Below are 24,353 nucleotides of genomic sequence, written 5' to 3'. Positions count from 1 at the left end.
AATCCCTTCCTATACCACTGAAAACCAAGTATTCTGTCTTTGTAAAGTTAATTTTCATTCCCCACTGCTCATGTTCTTCTTTAAGCTTCCTTAAAATGTAAGATACATTCTCTTCTTCCTTAACAAAGATGACCTGACCATCGGCGAAATTTGGGGAGAACAGTAGGTTATCACCTACTCTAATACCCATGTTCTTGCACTCCCTTTTCCAATTTTTTGGTGTTTTGTTCAAAAATATTTTGAAGAGGGTAGGTGCTAAACAGCATTTTTGTCTCAGTCCTTTGTTAACATTAAGTTTCTGTGATAGTAACTTCCCAACATTAACATGATAAGTATTATTTGAATACAGCTTACCATAAAAGCTAAGTATATGGCTCTCTTACAAGCAATTCAAGAAGCATTGCAGATCAGGACTCTAATAAGTGATATGGAGCCTAAAATCAGTATGGAATCCACCAAGATATTCTGTGACAACAAGGGAGCTATAAATTTAGCAAAAATAATGTTACTAGTGCCAGAATCAAACACATCAATATAATGCACCATTTTGTAAGGGATCATGTAGAGCAAGGGAATACTGAAGTGGACTATTTACACACAGAAGAGATATTGGCTGATCTACTAACCAAACTTTTGAACAAGGAGTAATTTCAAAAGACAGTGAGACAATATGATTGACTTGTGAAAGAGACATCCAAAATATCTGTTCAAAGGGGGATGTTGGAGATATATGAACAATATATTTTGTATGTAAATGTGTGTACAGCAAAAATGCACTGCATGGAGGGTAATAGGCCTCTATGACTGTGTGTTGTGTACTCTGTGGCATTATCTTAACGACATACTGAAATGCACAGGTCTATGTAGCTATGGCTGTTAAAATATAGCTTGCCTTATTCCTGCATTTTTCGTATCCAGAATTATTTATTTCATTGTGCTAGTTCCAGCAAAAACTAGCAGAAGTGAGATTTCTGGGGAAAATTTTAGAGTATATTGAAAGGATAAGCTAATGAGAAATGGAGGTCATACATTTGTGGTGCTAGACGAAAAATTCAAATCCCTCAAGACAGAAATTGAAGCAAGATTATTTGGGTAAGACTCAGTATCAGGGCTACGCATAAAATTATAATTGGATCCTTCTATCAACCACCAGACTCACATCATGATGTAACTGAAAACTTTAGAGAAAAATCTCCATTCAGTAGTGTGTAAGTTTACCAATGGACTCATCAGAGAAGATTTTAACCATCCAACAATCAACTGGGATACTTACAGTTTTTATTAAAGGTGGTCATGACAATACATCCTGTGAAACATCACTAAATATCTTCTCTCAAAACTACTGTACCTAGAACAGATAGTTTAGAATTCCACTCATGAGGAAAATATATTGGATCTATAGGCAAGAAACATATCTGACCACTTTGAGGATGTCCATGCTAAACATAGTACCATTGATGATGAGGTACTTGTAGCAACAATGATTTCCAAAGCATAAACAGTAACTAGAACAAACAAAAAGATTTATATGTTCAGTAAACTAGACAAAGAAGCAGTAGTGCCATCCCTCAATGAGCAACTTGAAAATTTTGGTTCAGGACAGGAACATGCAGAGGAAGAGGAGGGAGATTAGTGTTTGATGTGCTGTCAACAGCGAGATCATTAGAGGTGGAGCACAAGCTCAGATTAGGGAAGAATGGAGAAAGAAAGCTGCCATGCCTTTTTGAAGGAATGATCCTGACATTTGCATCAAGTGATTTAGGAAAATCATGAAAAACATAAATCAGGATGGCCAGATGCGAGTTTCAACTTTAACATGCAGAGGAACTACGGCTCAAGTTTAAAACAATAAAAATAATAGCTGACCATGCACTGGATAGTTAAGCATCTAATAGAACGTGGAAGGTGAGAGAGACCCGGGCATGCTGAATGAAACATATTTGGCTGGGATGTCAAAAGGGCACTGCATGAAACTTTTAGTAACTGCTACGGAAAAATATTATCAAAAGATCCTTCATAAAAACCAAGGCAATATGAGTTTTATATAAAGGTTTATAGTGGCACCAAAGTTAGTATCCAGACACTAACAGTGAAATAGGAACTAAAATTACAGGTAGGAGATTAAAGGCAAAAATGCTTCACTCTGTTTCCATATGTTCTTTTACAAAGGAAAACCCAGGAGTAATGTCCCAATTTCATTCTTGTTTGTTGTTGTTGTATTCAGTCCACACTACTCTATTCTGTGCAAGCCTCTTCATCTACAAGTAACTACTGCAACTTACAGCCTTCTGAATCTGCTTAGTGTATTCATCTCTTGGCCAGTCTCTATGATTTTTACCCTCAAAGCTGCCCTCCAATACTAAATTAGTGATCCCTTGATGCCTCAGAATGTGTCACCAACCAATAACTTCTTCTAGTCAAGTTGTGCCACAAATTCCTATTCTCCCCAATTCTGTTTAGTACCTCCTCATTGGTTATCTACCCATCTAACCTTCAGCATTCTACTGTAGCACCACAGTTCAAAAGTTTCTGTTCTCTCCTTGTCTAAACTGTTTATCATCCACGTTTCACTTCCATACATGGCTACATGCCACACAAATACTTCCAGAAAAAGACTTCCTGACAATTAAATCTAAACTCGATGTTAACAAATTTCTCTTCTTCAGAAACTCTTTCCTTGCCATCACCAGTCTACATTTTATATCCTCTCCACCTCGACCATCATCAGTTATTTTGTTGCCCAAACAGCAAAACTCATCTAAGTGTCTCATTTCCTAATTTAATTCCCTGAGCATCACCTGATTTAATTTGACTGCATTCCATTATCCTCGTTTTGCTTTTGTTGATGTTCATCTTATATCCTCCTTTCAAGACACTGTCCATTTGTTCAACTGTTATTCCAAGTCCTTTGCTGTCTCTGAACAATACAATGTCATTGGCAAACCTTTTATTTCTTCCCCCTCAATTTTAATTCCTACTCCAAATTTTTCTTTCATTTCCTATATACAGATTGAATAACACTGGAGATAGGCTACAGTCCTGTCTCACTCCCTTCTCAACCACGCTTCCCTTCCGTAACCTTCGACACTTATAACTGCCATCTAATTTCTGTGCAAACTGTAAATAAGCTTTTGCTCCCTGTATTTTATCCCTCCTACCTTCAGAATTTGAAAGAGAGTGTTGCAGTCAACACTATCAAAGTCTACCCCCGATAGCTGAGTGGTCAGTGCGACAGACTGTCAATCCTAAGGGCCCGAGTTCGATTCCCAGGTGGGTCGGAGATTTTCTCAGCTCAGGGACTGGGTGTTGTGTTGTCCTCATCATCATCATTTCATCCCCATCGACATGCAAGTCGCTGAAGTGGCGCCAAATCGGAAGACTTTCACCAGGTGAATGGTCTATCCGACGGGAGGCCCTAGTCACATGACATTTACATTTGAACACTGTCAAAAGCTTCCTCTAATTCTACAAATGCTATAAACGTAGGTTTGCCTTACCTTAACCTATCTTCTAAGATAAGTCTTAGGGTCAGTACTGCCTCGTGTGTTAATACATTTCTATGGAATGCAAACTGATTTTCCCCAGAATCATCTGCTACCAGATTTTCCATTAGTCTCTAAAGAATTCATGTTATTATTTTGCAACCGTGACTTAGTAAACTGATGGTTCGCTAACTTTCACACCTGTCAGCACCTGCTTTCTATGGAATTGGAATTATTATATTCTTCTTGAAGTCTGAAGGTATTTTGCCTGTCTCATACATCTTGCTCACCAGATGGAAGATTTTTGTCATGGCTGGCTCTCCCAAGACTATCAGTAGTTATAACGGAATGTTGTCTACTTCCAGGGTCTTGTTTCACCTTAGGTCTTTCAGTGTTCTGTCGAATGCTTCATGCAGTATCATACCTCCTACCTCATCTTCATCTACGTCATCTTCCATTTCCATAATATTGCCCTCATGAACATCGCCCTTGCACAGACCCTCTATATACTTCTTCCATCTTTCTGCTTTCCCTTCTTTGCTTAGGACTGGTCCATATTCATACATGTGGTTCTCTTTTCTCCGGAGGTCTCTTTAATTTCCCTACGTGCCGGCATCTGTCTTACCCCTAGTGAAATATGCTTCTATATCCTTACATTTGTACTCTAGCCATCAGGAATCTTGTGTTAGCCAAGGATTTCTACTTGCCCTCATCTTTTTACCTACTTGATCTTCTGCTATCTTCACTATTTCATCTAGCAAAGCTACCCATTCTTCTTCTACCGTATTCCTTTCTCCTGTTCTTGTCAGTTATTCCCTAATGCTCTCTCTAAAACTCTCTACAATCTCTAAGACAATCAATTACTGATAAAATTATTTAATCAGATACATAAAAAATCTACTCACCAAGCAGGGGCAGGACACACACATAAAGGACTGTTGTGATTGGCAAGCTTTCGGAACCAGTGGCTCCTACTCCAGGCAGAAGGTTTGAAGGAGAAGGAAGAAGAGTCAAGGAAAAGGACTGGAGAGGTCTAGGAAAATGATAAGATTTTGGGAAAGGGAGATTTACTGTACAGGATGAGAAGGAAGGACTGATTGTTGGGGACTGCATCGGACGAGATTTGAAAACCTGATAGCTTAATGGTGGAAGACAGGATGATATGCAAGACGGAGATTACTACTAAAACATTGTGCACAAGCTAATAAGTGTGAGAAGCTATGTGCACAATATGTGACAGACGTGAGAGGGGACGATGAAAAATAGACGGGAAAGACAATGAAAGATGTAGAAAACTAAAATGGGGTGAAGTAAAGAGTAGTTACAGTGAAGAACAGCTGAGACGGAAGAAACTAACGCAGGCAAGAACCAAGGAGGAGTTCTGAGAAACTGGTGTCTGGGGGTTAGAATCAAGATGGCATGTGTGGTGAAACATGCACCAAGGTTACGTATGTCATGTTGTAGAGCATGCTCTGCAACACAATATTGCGAGTTGCCAGTATATACTCTCAGCCTACGTCCATTCATCCTAGTTGATAATTTGGTGGTAGTCATGCCAATGTGGAAGGCTGAACAGTGTTTACATAATAGCTGGTATATGACATGTAATTTCATAGGTGGCTCTTGTTTTTAAAGTATATGTTTTGCCAGTTACAGGGGTATTGTAGGTGCTGGTAGGAGGGTGCATAGGGCAAGTCTTGCAGTGGGGACCGTCACAGGAATAGGAGTCACAGGGTAGGGAGATGGGTGCAGAAGGAGCATAGGGTCTGACAAGAATATTGCGGAGATTGGGAGGGCAACGGATAGCTATTGCTTTACAGCAATACACCAACATTCTCACTTCAGCCTTCACTGCACATAATTATCCCTCCAGCCTAGTTAAAAAGAAAATTTCCTGAGCCATCACATCTAATCCTGGTACTGCCGATTCCTCCACAAAACAGCTTAGGAGCACACCATTGGTGATTCAGTGTTATCCTGGTCTGGAATGTGTTAATCAGCTACTTCGACAGGGCCATTGACTTCCTAAAAACATGCCCTGAAATGAGATCCATTCTGTCGGAAATTTTGTCCGCCACACCTAGAATAGCTTTCTGTCACCCTCCCAATCTCTGTAATATTCTTGTCACACCCCATTCTCCTGCACCCATCTCCCTACCCTATGGCTCCTACCCCTGTGACCATCCCCACTGCAAGACTTGACCTATGCACCCTCCCTACCACCACCTATAATAGCCTTGTAACTGCAAAACATATACTATCAAGGCGAGAGCCACCTGTAAAATCACATCATATACCAGCTATTATGTGAACACTGTTCAGCCTTCTACATCGGCATGACTAGCACCAAATTATCAATGAGGATGAGTGGGCATAGGCAGAGTGTATATACTGGCAACTCGCAATATTGTGTTGCAGAGCATGCTCTACATGACATTCGTGACCTTGGTGCCTATTTCACCACACGCGCCATCTGGATTCTAGCCTCCAGACACCAGTTTCTCAGAACTCTGCAGGTGAGAACTAGCACTACATGTCCTTAGTTCTCGCCACCCTCTTGGCATTAATTTACGTTAATTTCTTCTGTCTCAGCTTTTCTTCACTGTAACTACTCTTTGCTGCACTCCGTTATAGTTTTCTACAGCTTTCATTGTCTTTCCCATCTATTTTTCACTGCAATTTAATTCTTATACCATTGCAAAGAAACTGATATTAGTGTCTGTGTATCTGAGACAGAGCTGAAATCATTAAAACTGAAAACAGATCCAGGGCCTGGTGGAATACCTATCAGCTACTATAGTGAATTTGCAGTTGAATTAATCCCCCCTTTAACCATTATATGCTGGATATCTCAGAATTTTGCACAGAGCATAACTTAATCATAGCTAACACTTGGTTCAAGAATCATGAGAGAAGGTTGTATGCATGGAAGAAGCCTGGAGATACTGACAGGTTTCAGATACACTCCTGGAAATGGAAAAAAGAACACATTGACACCGGTGTGTCAGACCCACCATACTTGCTCCGGACACTGCGAGAGGGCTGTACAAGCAATGATCACACGCACGGCACAGCGGACACACCAGGAACCGCGGTGTTGGCCGTCGAATGGCGCTAGCTGCGCAGCATTTGTGCACCGCCGCCGTCAGTGTCAGCCAGTTTGCCGTGGCATACGGAGCTCCATCGCAGTCTTTAACACTGGTAGCATGCCGCGACAGCGTGGACGTGAACCGTATGTGCAGTTGACGGACTTTGAGCGAGGGCGTATAGTGGGCATGCGGGAGGCCGGGTGGACGTACCGCCGAATTGCTCAACACGTGGGGCGTGAGGTCTCCACAGTACATCGATGTTGTCGCCAGTGGTCGGCGGAAGGTGCACGTGCCCGTCGACCTGGGACCGGACCGCAGCGACGCACGGATGCACGCCAAGACCGTAGGATCCTACGCAGTGCCGTAGGGGACCGCACCGCCACTTCCCAGCAAATTAGGGACGCTGTTGCTCCTGGGGTATCGGCGAGGACCATTCGCAACTGTCTCCATGAAGCTGGGCTACGGTCCCGCACACCATTAGGCCGTCTTCCGCTCACGCCCCAACATCGTGCAGCCCGCCTCCAGTGGTGTCGCGACAGGCGTGAATGGAGGGACGAATGGAGACGTGTCGTCTTCAGCGATGAGAGTCGCTTCTGCCTTGGTGCCAATGATGGTCGTATGCGTGTTTGGCGCCGTGCAGGTGAGCGCCACAATCAGGACTGCATACGACCGAGGCACACAGGGCCAACACCCGGCATCATGGTGTGGGGAGCGATCTCCTACACTGGCCGTACACCACTGGTGATCGTCGAGGGGACACTGAATAGTGCACGGTACATCCAAACCGTCATCGAACCCATCGTTCTACCATTCCGAGACCGGCAAGGGAACTTGCTGTACCAACAGGACAATGCACGTCCGCATGTATCCCGTGCCACCCAAAGTGCTCTAGAAGGTGTAAGTCAACTACCCTGGCCAGAAAGATCTCCGGATCTGTCCCCCATAGAGCATGTTTGGGACTGGATGAAGCGTCGTCTCACGCGGTCTGCACGTCCGGCACGAACTGAGGCGCCAGGTGGAAATGGCATGGCAAGCCGTTCCACAGGACTACATCCAGCATCTCTACGATCGTCTCCATGGGAGAATAGCAGCCTGCATTGCTGCGAAAGGTGGATATACACTGTACTAGTGCCGACATTGTGCATGCTCTGTTGCCTGTGCCTATGTGCCTGTGGTTCTGTCAGTGTGATCATGTGATGTATCTGACCCCAGGAATGTGTCAATAAAGTTTCCCCTTCCTGGGACAATGAATTCACGGTGTTCTTATTTCAATTTCCAGGAGTGTAGATTATATAATGGTAAGACAGAATTTAGGAACCAGGTTTTAAATTGTAAGACATTTCCAGGGGCAGATGTCGACTCTGACCACAATCTATTGGTTATGAACTGTGCGTTAAAACTGAAGAAACTGCAAAAAGGTTGGAATTTAAGGAGATGGGACCTAGATAAATTGAAAGAACCAGAGGTTGTATAGAATTTCAGGGAGAACATCAGGGAACGATTGACAAGAATGGGGGAAAGAAATACAGTAGAAGAAAAATGGGTAGCTCTGAGGGATGAAATAGTGAAGGCAGCAGAGGATCAAGTAGGTAAAAAGACGAGGGCTAATAGAAATCCTTGGGTAACAGAAGAGATATTGAATTTAATTGACGAAAGGAGAAAATAAAAAAATGCAGTAAATGAAGCAGGCAAAAAGGAATACAAATGTCTCAAAAATGAGATCGACAGGAAGTGCAAAATGGCTAAGCAGGGTTGGCTAGTGGACGAACGTAAGGATGTAGAAGCATGTATCACTAGGGGTAAGATAGATACTGCCTACAGAAAAATTAGAGACCTTTGGCGAAAAGAGAACCACTTGCATAAATATCAAGAGCTCAGATGGAAACCCAGTTCTAAGCAAAGAAGGGAAAGCAGAAAGGTGGAAGGAGTATACAGAGGATCTGTACAAGGGCACTGTTCTTGAGGAAAATATTATAGAAATGGAAGAGGAGGTAGAAGAAGATGTAATGGGAGGTATGATACTGCGTGAAGAGTTTGACAGAGCACTGAAAGACCTAACTTGAAACAAGGCCGCGGGAGTAGACAACATTCCATTAGAACCACTGACAGCCTTGGGAGAGCCAGTCCTGACAAAACACTACCGTCTAGTGAGCAAGATGTATGGCACAGGCGAAATATCCTCAGACTTCAGGAAGAATATAATAATTCCAATCCCAAAGAAAGCAGGTTTTGACAGATGTGAAAATTACCGAACTATCAGCTTAATAAGTCACAGCTGCAAAATACTAATGCGAATTCTTTACAGACGAATGGAAAAGCTGGTAGAAGGAGAGGCAAACCTACATTTCTGGCATTCGTAGACTTAGAGAAAGCTTTCGACAATGTTGACTGGAATACTCTCTTTCAAATTCTAAAGGTGGCAGGGGTAAAATACAGGGAGCGAAAGGCTATTTACAATTTGTACAGAAACCAGATGGCAGTTATAAGAGTCGAGGGGGCATGAAAGGGAAGCAGTGGTTGGGAAAGGAGTGAGACAGGGTTGTAGCCTCTCCCCAATGTTATTCAATCTGTATATTGAGCAAGCAGTAAAGGTAACAAAAGAAAAATTCAGAGTAGGTATTAAAATTCATGGAGAAGAAGTAAAAACTTTGAGGTTCGCCGATGACATTGTAATTCTGTCAGAGACAGCAAAGGACTTGGAAGAGCAGTTGAACAGAATGGACAGTGTCTTGAAAGGAGGATATAAGATGAACATCAACAAAATTAAAACTAGGATAATGGAATGTAATTGAACTCAGTCAGGTGATGCTGAGGGAATTAAATTAGGAAATTAGACACTTAAAGTAGTAAAGGAGTTTTGCTATTTGGGGAGGAAAATAACTGACGATGGTCGAAGTAGAGAGGATGTAAAATGTAGACTGGCAACGGCAAGGAAAGCGTTTCTGAAAAATAGAAATTTGTTAACATCGAGTATAGATTTAAGTGTCAGGAAGTCGTTTCTGAAAGTATTTGTATGGAGTGTAGCCATGTATGGAAGTGAAACATGGGCGATAAATAGTTTGGACAAGAAGAGAATACAAGCTTTCGAAATGTGGTGCTACAGAAGAATGCTGAAGATTAGATGGGTAGATCACATAACTAATGAGGAGGTATTGAATAGAATTGGGGAGAAGAGGAGTTTGTGGCACAACTTGACTAGAAGAAGGGATCGGTTGGTAGGACATGTTCTGAGGCATCAAGGGATCACCAATTTAGTATTGGAGGGCAGCATGGAGGGTAAAAATCATAGAGGGAGACCAAGAGATGAATACACTAAGCAGATACAGAAGGATGTAGGTTGCAGTAGGTACTGGGAGATGAAGCAGCTGGCACAGGATAGAGTAGCATGGAGAGCTGCCACATCAAACCAGTCTCAGGGCTGAAGACCACAACAACAACAATCTCATTAACAAAGCACTGTGCTCAGAGGTTGGAAGAGTGTGTGGGCCACACCCATCTACAAGTAGGGCAGCAGAACTGATCCAAAAAACTACCATCCAGTATCATTGACAGGTATTTGTTGTAGACTGTCAGAACACACTCTAAGCCCAGATCTAATGAAATGCTTTGAACTAAATGACCTCCTCCTTGACAAACGACAATGAATTCTGCAAATATTGAATATGTGAGAGCTAATATGAGCTTTTGTAGCGTGATGCATCCTAAAAGCCATGGACCAATACAGGCAGATATAAAATGCTTCTTCAGTTTCTAAATGCATCTGACTCAGTAATCATGCATAAACTTATCAAAAGTACAATGATCACGCGGAGTATAAAGTGAGACTTGTTACGGGACTGAGGATGTATTGATGGGTGGACACAGTATGTTATCTTGGATGGACTGTCATCGACAGACGGGAAAATAACTTCAGATGTGCCTCAGGGAAGTGTGCTGGGAACATTAAGAAGTCACAGCTGGAATCAATCATACAAATACCTTCGTGAAACAATCTGTAAGGATATGAAATGGAACAATCACATGGTTTCAGTTGTAGGTGAAGCAGGTGCCAGACTGCAATTGACTGGTAGAATACTAGGGAAATGCAATCAGTCTACAAAGGAAACTGGATACAAAACACTTGTGCAATACAGCGTAAGTGTGAAGAGACTCATACCATATAGGACTAACAAAGGCTATTGAATGGACACAAAGAAGGGCAGCACAATTGCCACATGTTTGACACACGAGTGTCACGGAGATGCTGAAAGAGCAGAACTGGCACATGCTTGGAAGTAGATGCAAACTAATCTGTGAAAAGCTACTTTATGTAATCTCTGCCATGCCCTAATAAGTGATTGTCATTAAACAGCAGTTTTTTTTCCACATTGGCAGGCCTCATTCAAATTTACTTAATTAACTTAGTTCATAAGGTTTTCATTTCCATTACCTGTTAATTCCTTTTATTTCTCTGTATAGCAGTGTCATTGTCAAAATGCCTGTTAATCATTTTTTTTGTTGTTGTTCTACAAGTCATCACTGTGTAGGTCCGACTATGTGCATGTAATGAGATTTCCATAGTACAAAAGTAAACTATCTAGCATTTTCATTTTGTTATGATTATCAGAATCTTCCTTGCGTTGCTGTATTCACATTTTGAATTTTTATAATACTCCAAAACATTTCAACAAAATGCAAAGATCGCTCTAAATGACAAACAATAGAAAATCCAGGATTGAATGTAACAATATTATGAAAAGGGAAGTTGCTACTCACCATATAGCGGACGTGCTGAGTCGCAGATAAGACACAACAAAAAGAATGTCTCAAAGCTTTCGGGCTTTGTCAACAATACACACACTATTGTTAGCTAAGGTCTTACATGCCGAAAGCTTTATTGTGACATTCTTTTTGTTGTGCCTATCTGTAACTCAGCATGTCCGCTATATAGTGAGTAGCACCTTTCCTTATCGTTACCTATTGTCAGGTATTTAGAAATAAACACTAACGTTAGTGATCTTTAATATCAAAATGTATGATTCTTTATTAAACATAAATTAGAATATACAAGCACACTATGAGAAATCACACTGGACATCATTTAAATCTGTTGCCATACTGTTTTTCACAAACTAATCTGAGGTTTATTTCCGAAGCTAAACATATTCTTAAGAGAAATATCAATTCTGAACTATTAAAATTGAAAGCACACGAACAGTAGATGATAAATTCATTTTCAAGCATTTTCACATCATGATCATTAAATTCTGAAACAAGGCAATTTGTTCGGTAATGTTAAAAATGCAATCCTTTCTTCACCTTCTAGAGGTACCTAGCGCCATGTATTTCACTGCAAGAAAACGGGCCTTTATTTCCATTTAACTTCCTACTACGGTACTGTACAGAATGTGAACAATTACAAATGAACTTATCCATAAATCGAATAAAAGATATTTTTGGAAAGAGTGGGTTTATTTCACGTTCTCTCTGTTACGGCAAGAAAGCATGATACAAATAATCGTTCTATAAGTATTTGAAATAAGTTTTACGCGAGTACAACGACATTACATCTTTAGAAAGTACGTTTACTATTTAGCAAAGCTCTCCACATAACAGTTAATAGCCCTTCATGTTGCACCCGCGAATGGATTGAAATAGGTTCTCAAATACACAAATTCATAAGTTTCTCTGGGTCACACAAGAGAAAAACCCGTTGTATGAGAAACTTTTATCAAACGCAACACATCTTTCGTTTCAAAATAAACACCGCTTGTCTGCTAGCATCACAACTCAAACTGTCTTGAATATTGTATAACTTAAAGGCGCTGAAGGTAGGTATTATTTCTTTGGACTGGAGTTCGTTTGCTACAACCCATTTCTTTCGCGAAATGTAACTAAATGAAATTGTATAAAAATTACAACGGATGGAAATGGGCAGCACAAACATTTATTTGTTTTGCAATATACTTACAGTTCATTGTAGATGTCAAATCTTAAATTCTAAGTGAAAATTGAAAACTCAGTTTCCACGCCCCTGATAAGTCGTCAACCTCAGCGTCACCATTACAACACAAGAAAGCTACATTTCAGGGGCGAAGATATGCATAGCTGGGAGCGTGGGGAGCTCACTGTGACACTAGATTTTTCTTTTTTGTAGACAACTGTGGATCTAAAAATTGGCTTGCAGTTTTAGCAATGAAACATTAATTTAGTTTGTTCCAACATGCATTATAAGTGCGAGGTACTGTGATGTTCCTCATTTAAAGACGCTGTCATTCATAGAGATTATTTGTTACAGTTCCCTTGAATGATTGCAGATGATTCAGTGATGAGCAAGTACAACAAAAATATTTGAACTGAAAATTTTCCTGATCCGGAATATACGTTATAAGTGATGAAGGGAACGGAATAAGCCTTGATGATTACGTGACATGAAAATTGCTACAATTTGAAGAGTGAGTGTTATTTATAGACTGTCAAGTTAGCGAGACGATAGACTACAGTAAACAGGTGTCAAATAATGTGAGAATAAAAAGTTTTTAGACACACACATTTACCTACACAGCTAGTCTGTAGAAATTCTTATGCTAGTAGACACGAATCTCTGAGAAGTCCAGTTTTGTGTGTTCGTAAGAACAGTCCGCCAGAAGCATTGTGGCCTTATATATGAAATGCTGAATTGTGTATGATACACAAAAGTTCCTTACGATGCATTCATTTATCTATTTTCAAATATATAACTTCGTTGTCAGCGCTCACAAATATAATTCTTAGATGATCATCGTTCCAGTACTCAACCCGATGTACCGTTGAGTAATATGAAGATATTAGAAAATGCATTCAGAAGTATAGCTATGTATGTGTTAAGACAATTTTCCCGGAGAAAAGAGTAAAACGCTTCCCAAAATTTGCCAATCTGTGCGCCACACAGCAGCGGTCAGAACGAAAATCCATAATAATCTAATCAAGACAGTATTCAATATTCTTTGTATTACTTGTAGAAACAGGTCATCACCAAAACCTTTCAGTATAATTTAATACCAGAAAATTCAGCAATAAATGTAAAGAGTATTGATGTAATTTGTCCAATTTTTCCAACTTAAGGTATTTTATCATATTCCTAGGCTCCTCACTTAAAGCTTATTTTTGAAACTTTGTAAGTGAACTTGTATTGAATAGTTTGTGTCTGTATAAAAGCATCTGGTATTTGTTCTTTCAGTGTCCCTGTGACGCTCTCCTATGGGTGGAACTGTCCTGTGACAAGTCATGTTCTTTCTATACGTGCAATATCCCTTGTAAATCCTATTTTGCTTAGGCCCCATACACTTGAGCAGTATTCTGTGATCGGTTGCAGATTGCTTTGTAGACAATCTCCTTTGTAGACTTAATTGCATTTACCCAATATTCTACCAATAAATCAAAGTGTGCTACCTGTTTTACCCATAACAGGCTATATAAATATTTATTTTCTGTCACTGCCAGGTACACATATGAGTTGCTTAATGAAGAAGAACCCTCAAGATAGTTGACTGTGTCAAAGCTGAAACAAACACAGAGAGAATGAACTGTCAGAAGCTGCTTCTGTAGATTGTACCAACACTTAAATATCACCAATCTGCTGTATTTTATTTGGCCATCAAAGACTATGAATGTGCACTCTACATAACCACAAGAAATTTACTGCTTTATAAGCTGCTTCTGCTTTCTCAGTCTTCAGTGTTTCTCTTGTTTACCTACACCTGCTTGGATAATATTCTTATATACAGAAGTTATTTTAATCTTTTCCTGGAATATCAGCAACAAACTTCTTTTACTAATATGTTTTAAGCTCCAGTCTTCAATAAGTTATAGATTCATTAAGTAAAAATACATTTTTGTTTCATTTTTAATTTGAGTGAGCCGTAACATCCAGCAGTTTGCCTAAAACCAGACTATTAGAGACCTGTATACTGGATTACACGTTCAGTTTTTAATTGTCAGACAATCTGGATAGATTGCTAGCCACTAAACAGAAGAGGTGCCGAGAGAAAGACTGACAGAATAGAAAAGGATGATTACTTCTTGTACTCAGCTATGTATAGCCCTTTTCTACATTTTTCTCTACTGCTCACCATCTCTTCTACTTTCTGAATAATGACAATCCTCAAATAGATTCTCTCTCTGTTGGAAATTTCATCTTTGATTCTTGTTGCATAAACCCCAGATCATGTTAAACCAAGTTTTATGATTTATTTATACATTTGTGTCATTTAACAGGTATACAACTGATGTAATGTAATGGGCATGTTTGTAAACTTTTTGTCCCTTCTGAGAAAATAGTGTGTATTACATTGTATATTATATTTGCTTACTTTGTTAATGTTTCTGCTGTTGAATATATCAGATAAGCTAGACTCATATTTAAGAAGAATGCAGCTGTAATCCCTAACTAACACTTCTGGTATAGGTCTACAATTTCCTGAAAACCCCATAACAAAATCCAGGTTGGTTCGTCATTCTTTTCACCATTATTGCCAAGTTAATAGATTGCTCTGTCTCTAACACCAACAGAATGCTAACTCGTAACTATGCTCCTGCTCCTCCTCCTCCTCCTCCTCCTCCTCCTCCTCCTCCTCCTCATCATCATCATCATCATTTTTCTCCTCCCTGGAAAGTAACTTCAACCACTTATCAATACATTTTAAATGTTAAACTGTCGATGTAACAATGCTAATGTGACTAAAAGTCTGGCTATGTATAATTAATTAATTAATGAAACACAGGAAGAACATAGATTTATTATTGTTTTTTAGTTTGTTATAGAACACCTTAAAATATGGTGTCTTGGGCAGGAAACATTCAGGATGATCCAGTTCGACGCACGGTTTTGGAAGGGCATGCAGCACTGGAACGAACAGCGGACAGTTTGGCACGTTCCCAGGTGAATGATTGTAAACTCATGTCTGGTACTTAATTGAAGTTAAAAGATTAATACACCCATTCCATGTATGGAGTTTCCAATGTAATAGGAGGCACACTAGGCTGGATTTCTGATAGGTGGTGCAATATTGTCTAATTATAATATAACATATATACATTATGGTTCCGACCTTGGTTATCCGCTGTCGTGCCATTCCTGTGTTTTGAAATAGATGCCTTAAAATTGATCCTTATCTGTAGCCATACTATAGGCATACTTTACTCTGAAAGCTAGCAACTCTTCTTTCTCTTTTTGTGTATGCCTGTGGACAACTCAGTGCTTCAGCTGTTTGATGAGTGATCTGCTTTACTCCTGAAGTATTTACATACCCCAGAACTTCTCTCTCTCTCTCTCTCTCTCTCTCTCTCTCTCTCTCTCTGTCTCTCTCCCCCCTCTCTCTCCCTCCCCCTCCCCTGTCTCCCCTCCCTGTTTCTTCCTCCTCATCCCCCTCCCTCTCCCACCTTCCTTCCTCTCCCCCCTTCCCCCTCTCTCCTGCCCCCTCCCTCAAATTTATAGTAAAAAGTAATGTGCTCACTGATGCTCCCAGTGAATAAAATGGCAAATATGAACTTGACATGATGGCAGCTGTTCTTTCATATCAATGAAAGTTACTGGGACAGGCAATGAATCACTCATTTTTTTGTAGGTGGATGTATTATTCCTCAAAAAAAAAAAAAAAAATGAGAATGTTCAGTAAAAAGAGAAAAGTAACTAACTAACAAAGTAACTGAGACACTGGTGTTAAGGGTAGATGCTGGGAATGATATAGGATGGGAATTTCATGGTCATGTCACTTGTCCATCCGAAACATTGAAAATGTGCAAAAAAGTAGGTCACCAGCTGATTATCACCACAGATGGCAAATTTCCATGGCAGGGTTGTACAATGTAATTGCATCCTGCACCAATTGTTCAGCAATGGACATAATATTGTAGAAAAGTAATGGAAGGTACGTACTTGCATGTACGATAAACACTATTATTACATTATTAGTTTTACTCTTTTTTTTGTCACATCAGGGCTTACTTTCTGGATGAGCCTCATATAAACTATTTGTGTACTTGACAGTTGTATTACATGCTTTACTGCAAATTCTTTTGAATCAGAAGTGAGAGTACTTCATTGCATCCATTTGTGACTGTGTATAACCTTCAGATCTTTTTCTGCCTGTAAACAATCTGATGCTAAGAGATATGTACCAATCGGTGCATGAATTTACCTACTCACAGAATAATTATGGCTGTCTATTAATTCAACACTAGCAGCATTATTAGAAGTAGATAATTAAGTTCTGTACGGTGAGCTCACAAGCTTTGCAAAAATGCTCTTGAACAAGTGAAATTTGTGTAAGCTTAGTTGAATTGAAGTTGTAGAGAAATGCATTATTTGTTTGTAGATAAGTGGCACAATAACAGTTATTCACTTCTACTCCCTGTGTTCTGAAAGAGCTGCAGTTGTGTGCTGGTTTTGTTAAAGAACTATGAATTAAAGTCTTTCTCGCGCAAAAAACAAATGTAATAATTCATCCAATACCGCTTAGACATGATGCACAAGGTCTAAATGGAAAAATCAAAGCTGCAAACAGCATTATGTTAGGAAAAATCAACACTGCCACAGACATGTGTAGGAAAAGATTATCTGTGAATTTTGAAATAAAATGCCTGAAAAGAAATGAATATACAACTCATCTCATGGTTTACATCTAAACAAACAAAGAAAGATTCGCATTTATAATAGGCTTGCTTCTTTCATACACATGGCAAAAACTTAAAAACCAAGTATCGGTACAAGAAAAAAGCATACACAAACGGACAATCTGATAGAAAGTGCCAGTCTCAAAGTGAAAGTGCCACTCATGATAAAACAGACAGTTATGGACCATTTTATAACAAAAAATAAGCCCAATGAAAGTCATAACAACACGTTTACTAGGTCGAACTTCAAGCCATCAAATGCAGCTGCAAGGCAGTTGTTAAAGGACAGATGGGTGAAAAAGGACAGAAAAAAGTGAAAATTGGGAGCATTTCGACAGAAGAAAGGCAGGAACCCACAAACGGTGAACCAGCAAGTCACACGGTAAACGCCATGAATACCATCCCTGGAAAACATGAGGATTTTTTACCACTAAGTACACTAGCTCAAATAGTGAGGTAAGTGGTCAAGCAAGAAATGATACCCTCCCTATCCCTAATTTTAAATTACTCCATCAAAATGTTCAGTCACTCCCAAATAATCTAAATGAAATAGAAATAATATTAAATGATCTAAATGATATTTATGTGCTATGCTTTACAGAACACTGGCTCAAGCAAGATATGTTAGAGCAAACATACCTTCCTCAGTTCAAACTTGCAAGCATGTTTTGTAGGAAAATATTGAGTCATGGGGGTACTTGTGTGTGTGTGTATATATATATATATATATCTAAAAAGAAAGATGATGAGACTTACCAAACAAAAGCGCTGGCAGGTCGATAGACACACAAACAAACACAAATATACACACAAAATTCAAGCTTTCGCAACAAACTGTTGCCTCATCAGGAAAGAGGGAAGGAGAGGGAAAGACGAAAGGATGTGGGTTTTAAGAGAGAGGGTAAGGAGTCATTCCAATCCCGGGAGCGGAAAGACTTACCTTAGGGGGAAAAAAGGACAGGTATACACTCGCACACACACACTTATCCATCCACACATACAGACACAAGCAGACATATTTAAAGACCCGAAATAAAGCAAAAGTTATTAAAACTAGCCGAAAAAGGTTGTTTAATAGCTGAAAGGAACTGTTTGTGAACTGGAAACGGTGGATTTTATAGCAGTAGCGGAAGGAAAAATTTTTGTTATGGTTTGGAAGTGGGTTACGTATTATTACGTATTGTTGAGTATATATCGGCGGGATAAAATTGTATAGTGGATTAAGGTAAAAAGGAGAAGGTGAATACAAAGGGAAACTACTGGCAAAAACAGAAGGAGGAAATAAGACGACAGAAAAGACTTCGAAATGTAACAGTGACAATAACAAACGTCATTGTTGGGTTCAAATTAATGATATGAATATAACAGAGGGAAACATTCCACGTGGAAAAAATATATCTAAAAAGAAAGATGATGAGACTTACCAAACAAAAGCGCTGGCAGGTCGATAGACACACAAACAAACACAAATATACACACAAAATTCAAGCTTTCGCAACAAACTGTTGCCTCATCAGGAAAGAGGGAAGGAGAGGGAAAGACGAAAGGATGTGGGTTTTAAGAGAGAGGGTAAGGAGTCATTCCAATCCCGGGAGCGGAAAGACTTACCTTAGGGGGAAAAAAGGACAGGTATACACTCGCACACACACACTTATCCATCCACACATACAGACACAAGCAGACATATTGTGTCTGTATGTGTGGATGGATAAGTGTGTGTGTGCGAGTGTATACCTGTCCTTTTTTCCCCCTAAGGTAAGTCTTTCCGCTCCCGGGATTGGAATGACTCCTTACCCTCTCTCTTAAAACCCACATCCTTTCGTCTTTCCCTCTCCTTCCCTCTTTCCTGATGAGGCAACAGTTTGTTGCGAAAGCTTGAATTTTGTGTGTATATTTGTGTTTGTTTGTGTGTCTATCGACCTGCCAGCGCTTTTGTTTGGTAAGTCTCATCATCTTTCTTTTTAGATATATTTTTTCCACGTGGAATGTTTCCCTCTGTTATATATATATATATATATATATATATATATATAACAGAGGGAAACATTCCACATGGAAAAATATATCTAAAAAGAAAGATGATGAGACTTACCAAACAAAAGCGCTGGCAGGTCGATAGACACACAAACAAACACAAATATACACACAAAATTCAAGCTTTCGCAGCAAACTGTTGCCTCATCAGGAAAGAGGGGAAGGAGAGGGAAAGACGAAAGGATGTGGGTTTTAAGGGAGAGGATAAGGAGTCATTCCAATCCCGGGAGCGGAAAGACTTACCTTAGGGGGAAAAAAGGACAGGTATACACTCGCACACACACACACATATCCATCCACACATACAGACACAAGCAGACATATTTAAAGACCAAGAATATGTCTGCTTGTGTCTGTATGTGTGGATGGATATGTGTGTGTGTGCGAGTGTATACCTGTCCTTTTTTCCCCCTAAGGTAAGTCTTTCCGCTCCCGGGATTGGAATGACTCCTTATCCTCTCCCTTAAAACCCACATCCTTTCGTCTTTCCCTCTCATTCCCCTCTTTCCTGATGAGGCAACAGTTTGTTGCGAAAGCTTGAATTTTGTGTGTATATTTGTGTTTGTTTGTGTGTCTATCGACCTGCCAGCGCTTTTGTTTGGTAAGTCTCATCATCTTTCTTTTTATATATATATATATATATATATATATATATATATATATATATATATATATATATATATATATAACAGAGGGAAACATTCCACGTGGAAAAATATATCTAAAAAGAAAGATGATGAGACTTACCAAACAAAAGCGCTGGCAGGTCGATAGACACACAAACAAACACAAATATACACACAAAATTCAAGCTTTCGCAACAAACTGTTGCCTCATCAGGAAAGAGGGAAGGAGAGGGAAAGACGAAAGGATGTGGGTTTTAAGGGAGAGGGTAAGGAGTCATTCCAATCCCGGGAGCGGAAAGACTTACCTTAGGGGGAAAAAAGGACAGGTATACACTCGCACACACACCCATATCCATCCACACATACAGACACAAGCAGACATATAAATATGTCTGCTTGTGTCTGTATGTGTGGATGGATATGGGTGTGTGTGCGAGTGTATACCTGTCCTTTTTTCCCCCTAAGGTAAGTCTTTCCGCTCCCGGGATTGGAATGACTCCTTACCCTCTCCCTTAAAACCCACATCCTTTCGTCTTTCCCTCTCCTTCCCTCTTTCCTGATGAGGCAACAGTTTGTTGCGAAAGCTTGAATTTTGTGTGTATATTTGTGTTTGTTTGTGTGTCTATCGACCTGCCAGCGCTTTTGTTTGGTAAGTCTCATCATCTTTCTTTATATATATATATATATATATATATATATATATATATATATATATATATATATATATATATATATATATATATAACAGAGGGAAACATTCCACGTGGAAAAAATATATCTAAAAAGAAAGATGATGGGACTTACCAAACAAAAGCACTGGCAGGTCGATAGACACACAAAAAAACACAAATATACACACAAAATTCTAGCTTTCGCAACCAACGGTTGCTTCGTCAGGAAAGAGGGAAGGAGAGGGAAAGATGAAAGGATGTGGGTTTTAAGGGAGAGGGTAAGGAGTCATTCCAATCCCGGGAGCGGAAAGACTTACCTTAGGGGGAAAAAAGGACAGGTATACACTCGCACACACACACATATATATATATATATAGTTATTATTTGTGTATACAGGTCACCAGATGGAGATAAAAAAGTGTTTTACAATAACATGGAGGAACTCTTGGAAGAAATTCACTCTCCCAAGAAAAATATAATTATATTTCTCAACATCCAATAAATTCAGAGATGACATTATAAATTTACTGCAGTCAATGAACATCAGTCCAACAGTAACTGAACCAACTCGAGAAACACCTACCTCTGCATCTATTATTGATCAAACTTTATAAATACGTGCATATATGCCTATAACACACAAGCTGTAAACATGGGTTTTAGCGATCACTATGCTCAAATTCTTGCAATGAATGTTTCAGGACACCAAATTCCCAGTCGAATACAACACACTGTAAGGAATTTCAGTGTAAAAAATGTGGAATATTTTTGTTCTCTCCTAGAGGGTGAAAGTGGGAAAGATGTATATGACTGTAATGAGACCAATGAGAAATATGGTAAGTTTATGGCTACATTCAAACATTTTTTTGAAATAGTTTTTCCCAGGAAAACAACTATGTTGAACTCTACTCAAAAAACAAACAAGTGGATTACAAAAGGGATAAGGATATCATGTCAAAATAAAAGGAGATTGCATGAGTACTCCAAGCATAATACCAGCCCTGACTTTATTGCATATTTCAAAAGATACAAAAGAATACTGAGTTATTTTAAAAAAAAACTAGAAAATGACAAAATATTGTGTGATTCCAAGAATAAAACTAAAGCAACCTGGCAAATTATAAGGAAAGAAATGGGTACCAGGCCAGTTAATCACAGTAATATAGAGCTGATTATGAATAAAAATAAACTTACTGACCCCAGACATGTTGCTAGTGCTTTCAACAATTATTTCTCAAATTTTGCACAGCAGTTAATAAATACACACCATGACAAACAGCCAACCAGTCACTCAGATCAAAAAATTCATTCAAACACATTCTTCTTGTATCCAGCAACACATGAGAAACTGTCAAGAATCCTCACAGAATTACCTAATAAATATTCAGTGCGTGTTGATGAGATACCAGATGCTATTATCAAAGCTAGTGCAACATTTATTGTGGAAACACTAACAGAAATAGTAAATTCATCGTTTGAGAATGGGGAAAAGAAGGGTGCAAAAAGTGATATTGCTAATTATAGACCAGTTTCAGTTTTGTCAGGCCTCAGCAAAATTATGGAAAAAATGTTCCTTAGAAGATTAACAGTTTTCTTAAATAAAGAGAGGCTCATAAGTGACTCCCAACATGGGTTCAGAGCTGGAAAATCAACTCAGTCAGCAATTTTTGCCTTCTTAAATGAAGTATAAAAAGCAGTGGATCATAAACAACGTGTATCTGGGATATTTCTGGATCTAAATAAAGCCTTTGATGTAATTGATCATGGCATTCTCGTGTGTAAATTAAGTAATTATGGAATTAGAGGCCAGTCTTAAAAGTGGATCCAGTCATACCTCAGTTATCGTCAGTAGATTAGAGAAATAACACACAAAAATAGTGAAAAACAAAAAATTTCTAGTTTTTACAGTGATGAGCAGAAAATGAAGTATGGAGTCCCACAAGGGTTGGTTCTAGGACATGTCCTTTTTCTGCTGTATGTAAATGACTTGGCTAGTAAAATACATGATGGAACCACTGTACTATTCGCAGATGACACTAATATTCCAATTAAATCACAGAATGGGGAAAATTTGCAGGAGGCTGCATTATCAGTTATGCGTACCTTAACACACTGGTTCAAGACCAATAGGCTCATCATAAATTCTGAAAAAACTGTGGCAGTCAACTTCCATACCACACAAAACCTCCATCCTGCAAACCCTGTTTTCACTATTGAAGGAAAAAATGCGTTGAAGGTCAGTCAAACAAAATTCCTAGGTGCACATGTTCAGGCAGATCTGAAGTGGGAGGTACACCTAAACAATTTAAAAAAGAGACTGCATTCATTTGCATATGCTGTTAGCATCCTCACTCAAAATACAAGCTGCTCATCAGTGCTGACAATGTATCATTGCAGTATACAGTCGCTACTTATGTATGGAATAATTTTTTGAGGGAATTCCACAAATACTACAAAAACATTTAAAATACAGAAAAAGAGGATTCCTGTAGACCCCTTTCTAAAACTCTGAAAATATTGCCACTGCCTTGCTTGTATATATATGAAATACTAATTTTCACAAAAGGGAGCATCTTAAAAAAGGAAAATCTCTTCAAACACAACTAAGATATGCACACATATGAAACTAGACAGAAGATGAACCTACACAGAAACACAGTAAATACAAACTTATGCGAAAGAGGAGTGTATCATTCTGGAGCTATGTTATATAACCATATGCCTTCTTACCTAAAATGCATACCAACATTAAATGCATTTAAAATAAAGTTAAAATAGTTCTTGCTTGACCAAAACCTCATTTACCAAATTTCACTAATTGTCAATTCATAATATAGTTTATATTGTACTTATCATGTCATCTCACTTAATAACTGCTATTATCACATGTAGAAGCAATGTAGTACACCAACCTACATTATTGTGCATTTTTATATTGTTAACAATGTAGTCAAAATGACTACTGTATTGTAAACTAACTAGGTTTACCACTGTCCTATATCACATGTACAAACAATGTACAAAACTGATTCTTGGTCCAATAAATAAACAAATATGAAAGGGGCAATAGTGGTCATCTTTGCATCTAAGTTGCTTGATGTCTGTGATTGTAGATATAAGAGTTGCTGATCCTGATTTACAAACTTACGCACGCACGCTTGCGTGCGTGCGTGCGTGCGTGTGTGTGTGTGTGTGTGTAATGGAAACCATTGAACCGTTTGCGTATGCTTTTTTTCTTGTACCGATACTTGGTTTTTAAGTTTTTGCCATGTGTATGAAAGAAGCAAACCTATTATAAATGCAAATCTTTCCTTGTTTGTTTAGATGTAAACCATGAGTTGTATATTCATTTCAAACTAACACTAGGAACATGATTAGATAACAGTATATATAAGGCATGGCCCCACTAGTAAATACTCCTCTCTGACGGAGGCCCCTTCCAGCAGTGGCCGGAATTTAGTCTATTCGGCATCATGACACTGTGGTCACATACCCAGAAGTGTTCTATCATTAACAGTGATAATGTGAGTGAACAAAATTAGTCTTGCTACAGTGTAACTCACACATGGAAACATCTGAAAATGCCATTTTCTGGTCTGTGTGTCTTGTAAATTGTTCACAGAAGCCTAGAATACCATTTACTCCCATGAAGAAAGTTGCCTTTGAATAATCTGGATTCACTGAGAAGATCACCAATAATGACGTGGTGATTTTATGACATTCTTAGGCGTTGTGAGAACAGGAATTGACATGCAGAACTTGTCACTCCTTTCATCACCATGTACACTTGAATGCCCTATGACATCAACACCTCAGTG

The 24,353-nt window shown here is 39.1% G+C and overlaps 1 protein-coding gene and 1 long non-coding RNA gene across 5 annotated transcripts in view; one reads left to right on the top strand and one right to left on the bottom strand.

The window, feature by feature from the left end:
• LOC126195408 (gastrula zinc finger protein XlCGF57.1-like) overlaps positions 1–12,617 on the bottom strand; it is a 201,697-nt gene extending 189,080 nt beyond the window's left edge. The window contains exon 1 of one of the 3 annotated variants that reach the window (XM_049934004.1): positions 12,522–12,617. Coding sequence is in view for 2 of the 3 variants with exons in the window: in XM_049934003.1 (XP_049789960.1) it covers positions 11,001–11,038 (38 nt within the window). In the remaining variant the exon portion in view is untranslated. Of the gene's footprint in view, positions 1–11,000; positions 11,105–12,521 lie in introns of those variants that run through there. The other 2 variants (XM_049934005.1, XM_049934003.1) reach the window with 2 other exon arrangements.
• LOC126195413 (uncharacterized) lies at positions 12,426–21,250 on the top strand. Of its 2 annotated transcripts, XR_007538602.1 has the most exons (4): positions 12,426–12,791; positions 12,868–13,005; positions 15,353–15,470; positions 21,237–21,250. It is a non-coding gene; the product is annotated as an uncharacterized LOC126195413 (long non-coding RNA). The 2 variants fall into 2 exon arrangements; XR_007538603.1 differs by lacking the exon at positions 21,237–21,250 and having other exon boundaries at positions 12,458–12,791; positions 15,343–15,353.
• The last annotated feature ends 3,103 nt before the right edge of the window (positions 21,251–24,353 follow it).

Source organism: Schistocerca nitens, chromosome 7 (genome assembly GCF_023898315.1).
Source record: "Schistocerca nitens isolate TAMUIC-IGC-003100 chromosome 7, iqSchNite1.1, whole genome shotgun sequence".
Lineage (NCBI taxonomy): Eukaryota > Metazoa > Arthropoda > Insecta > Orthoptera > Acrididae > Schistocerca > Schistocerca nitens.
The sequence above is the reverse complement of the archived record's forward strand: the minus strand, read 5'-3'. Positions and strand labels throughout refer to the sequence as shown.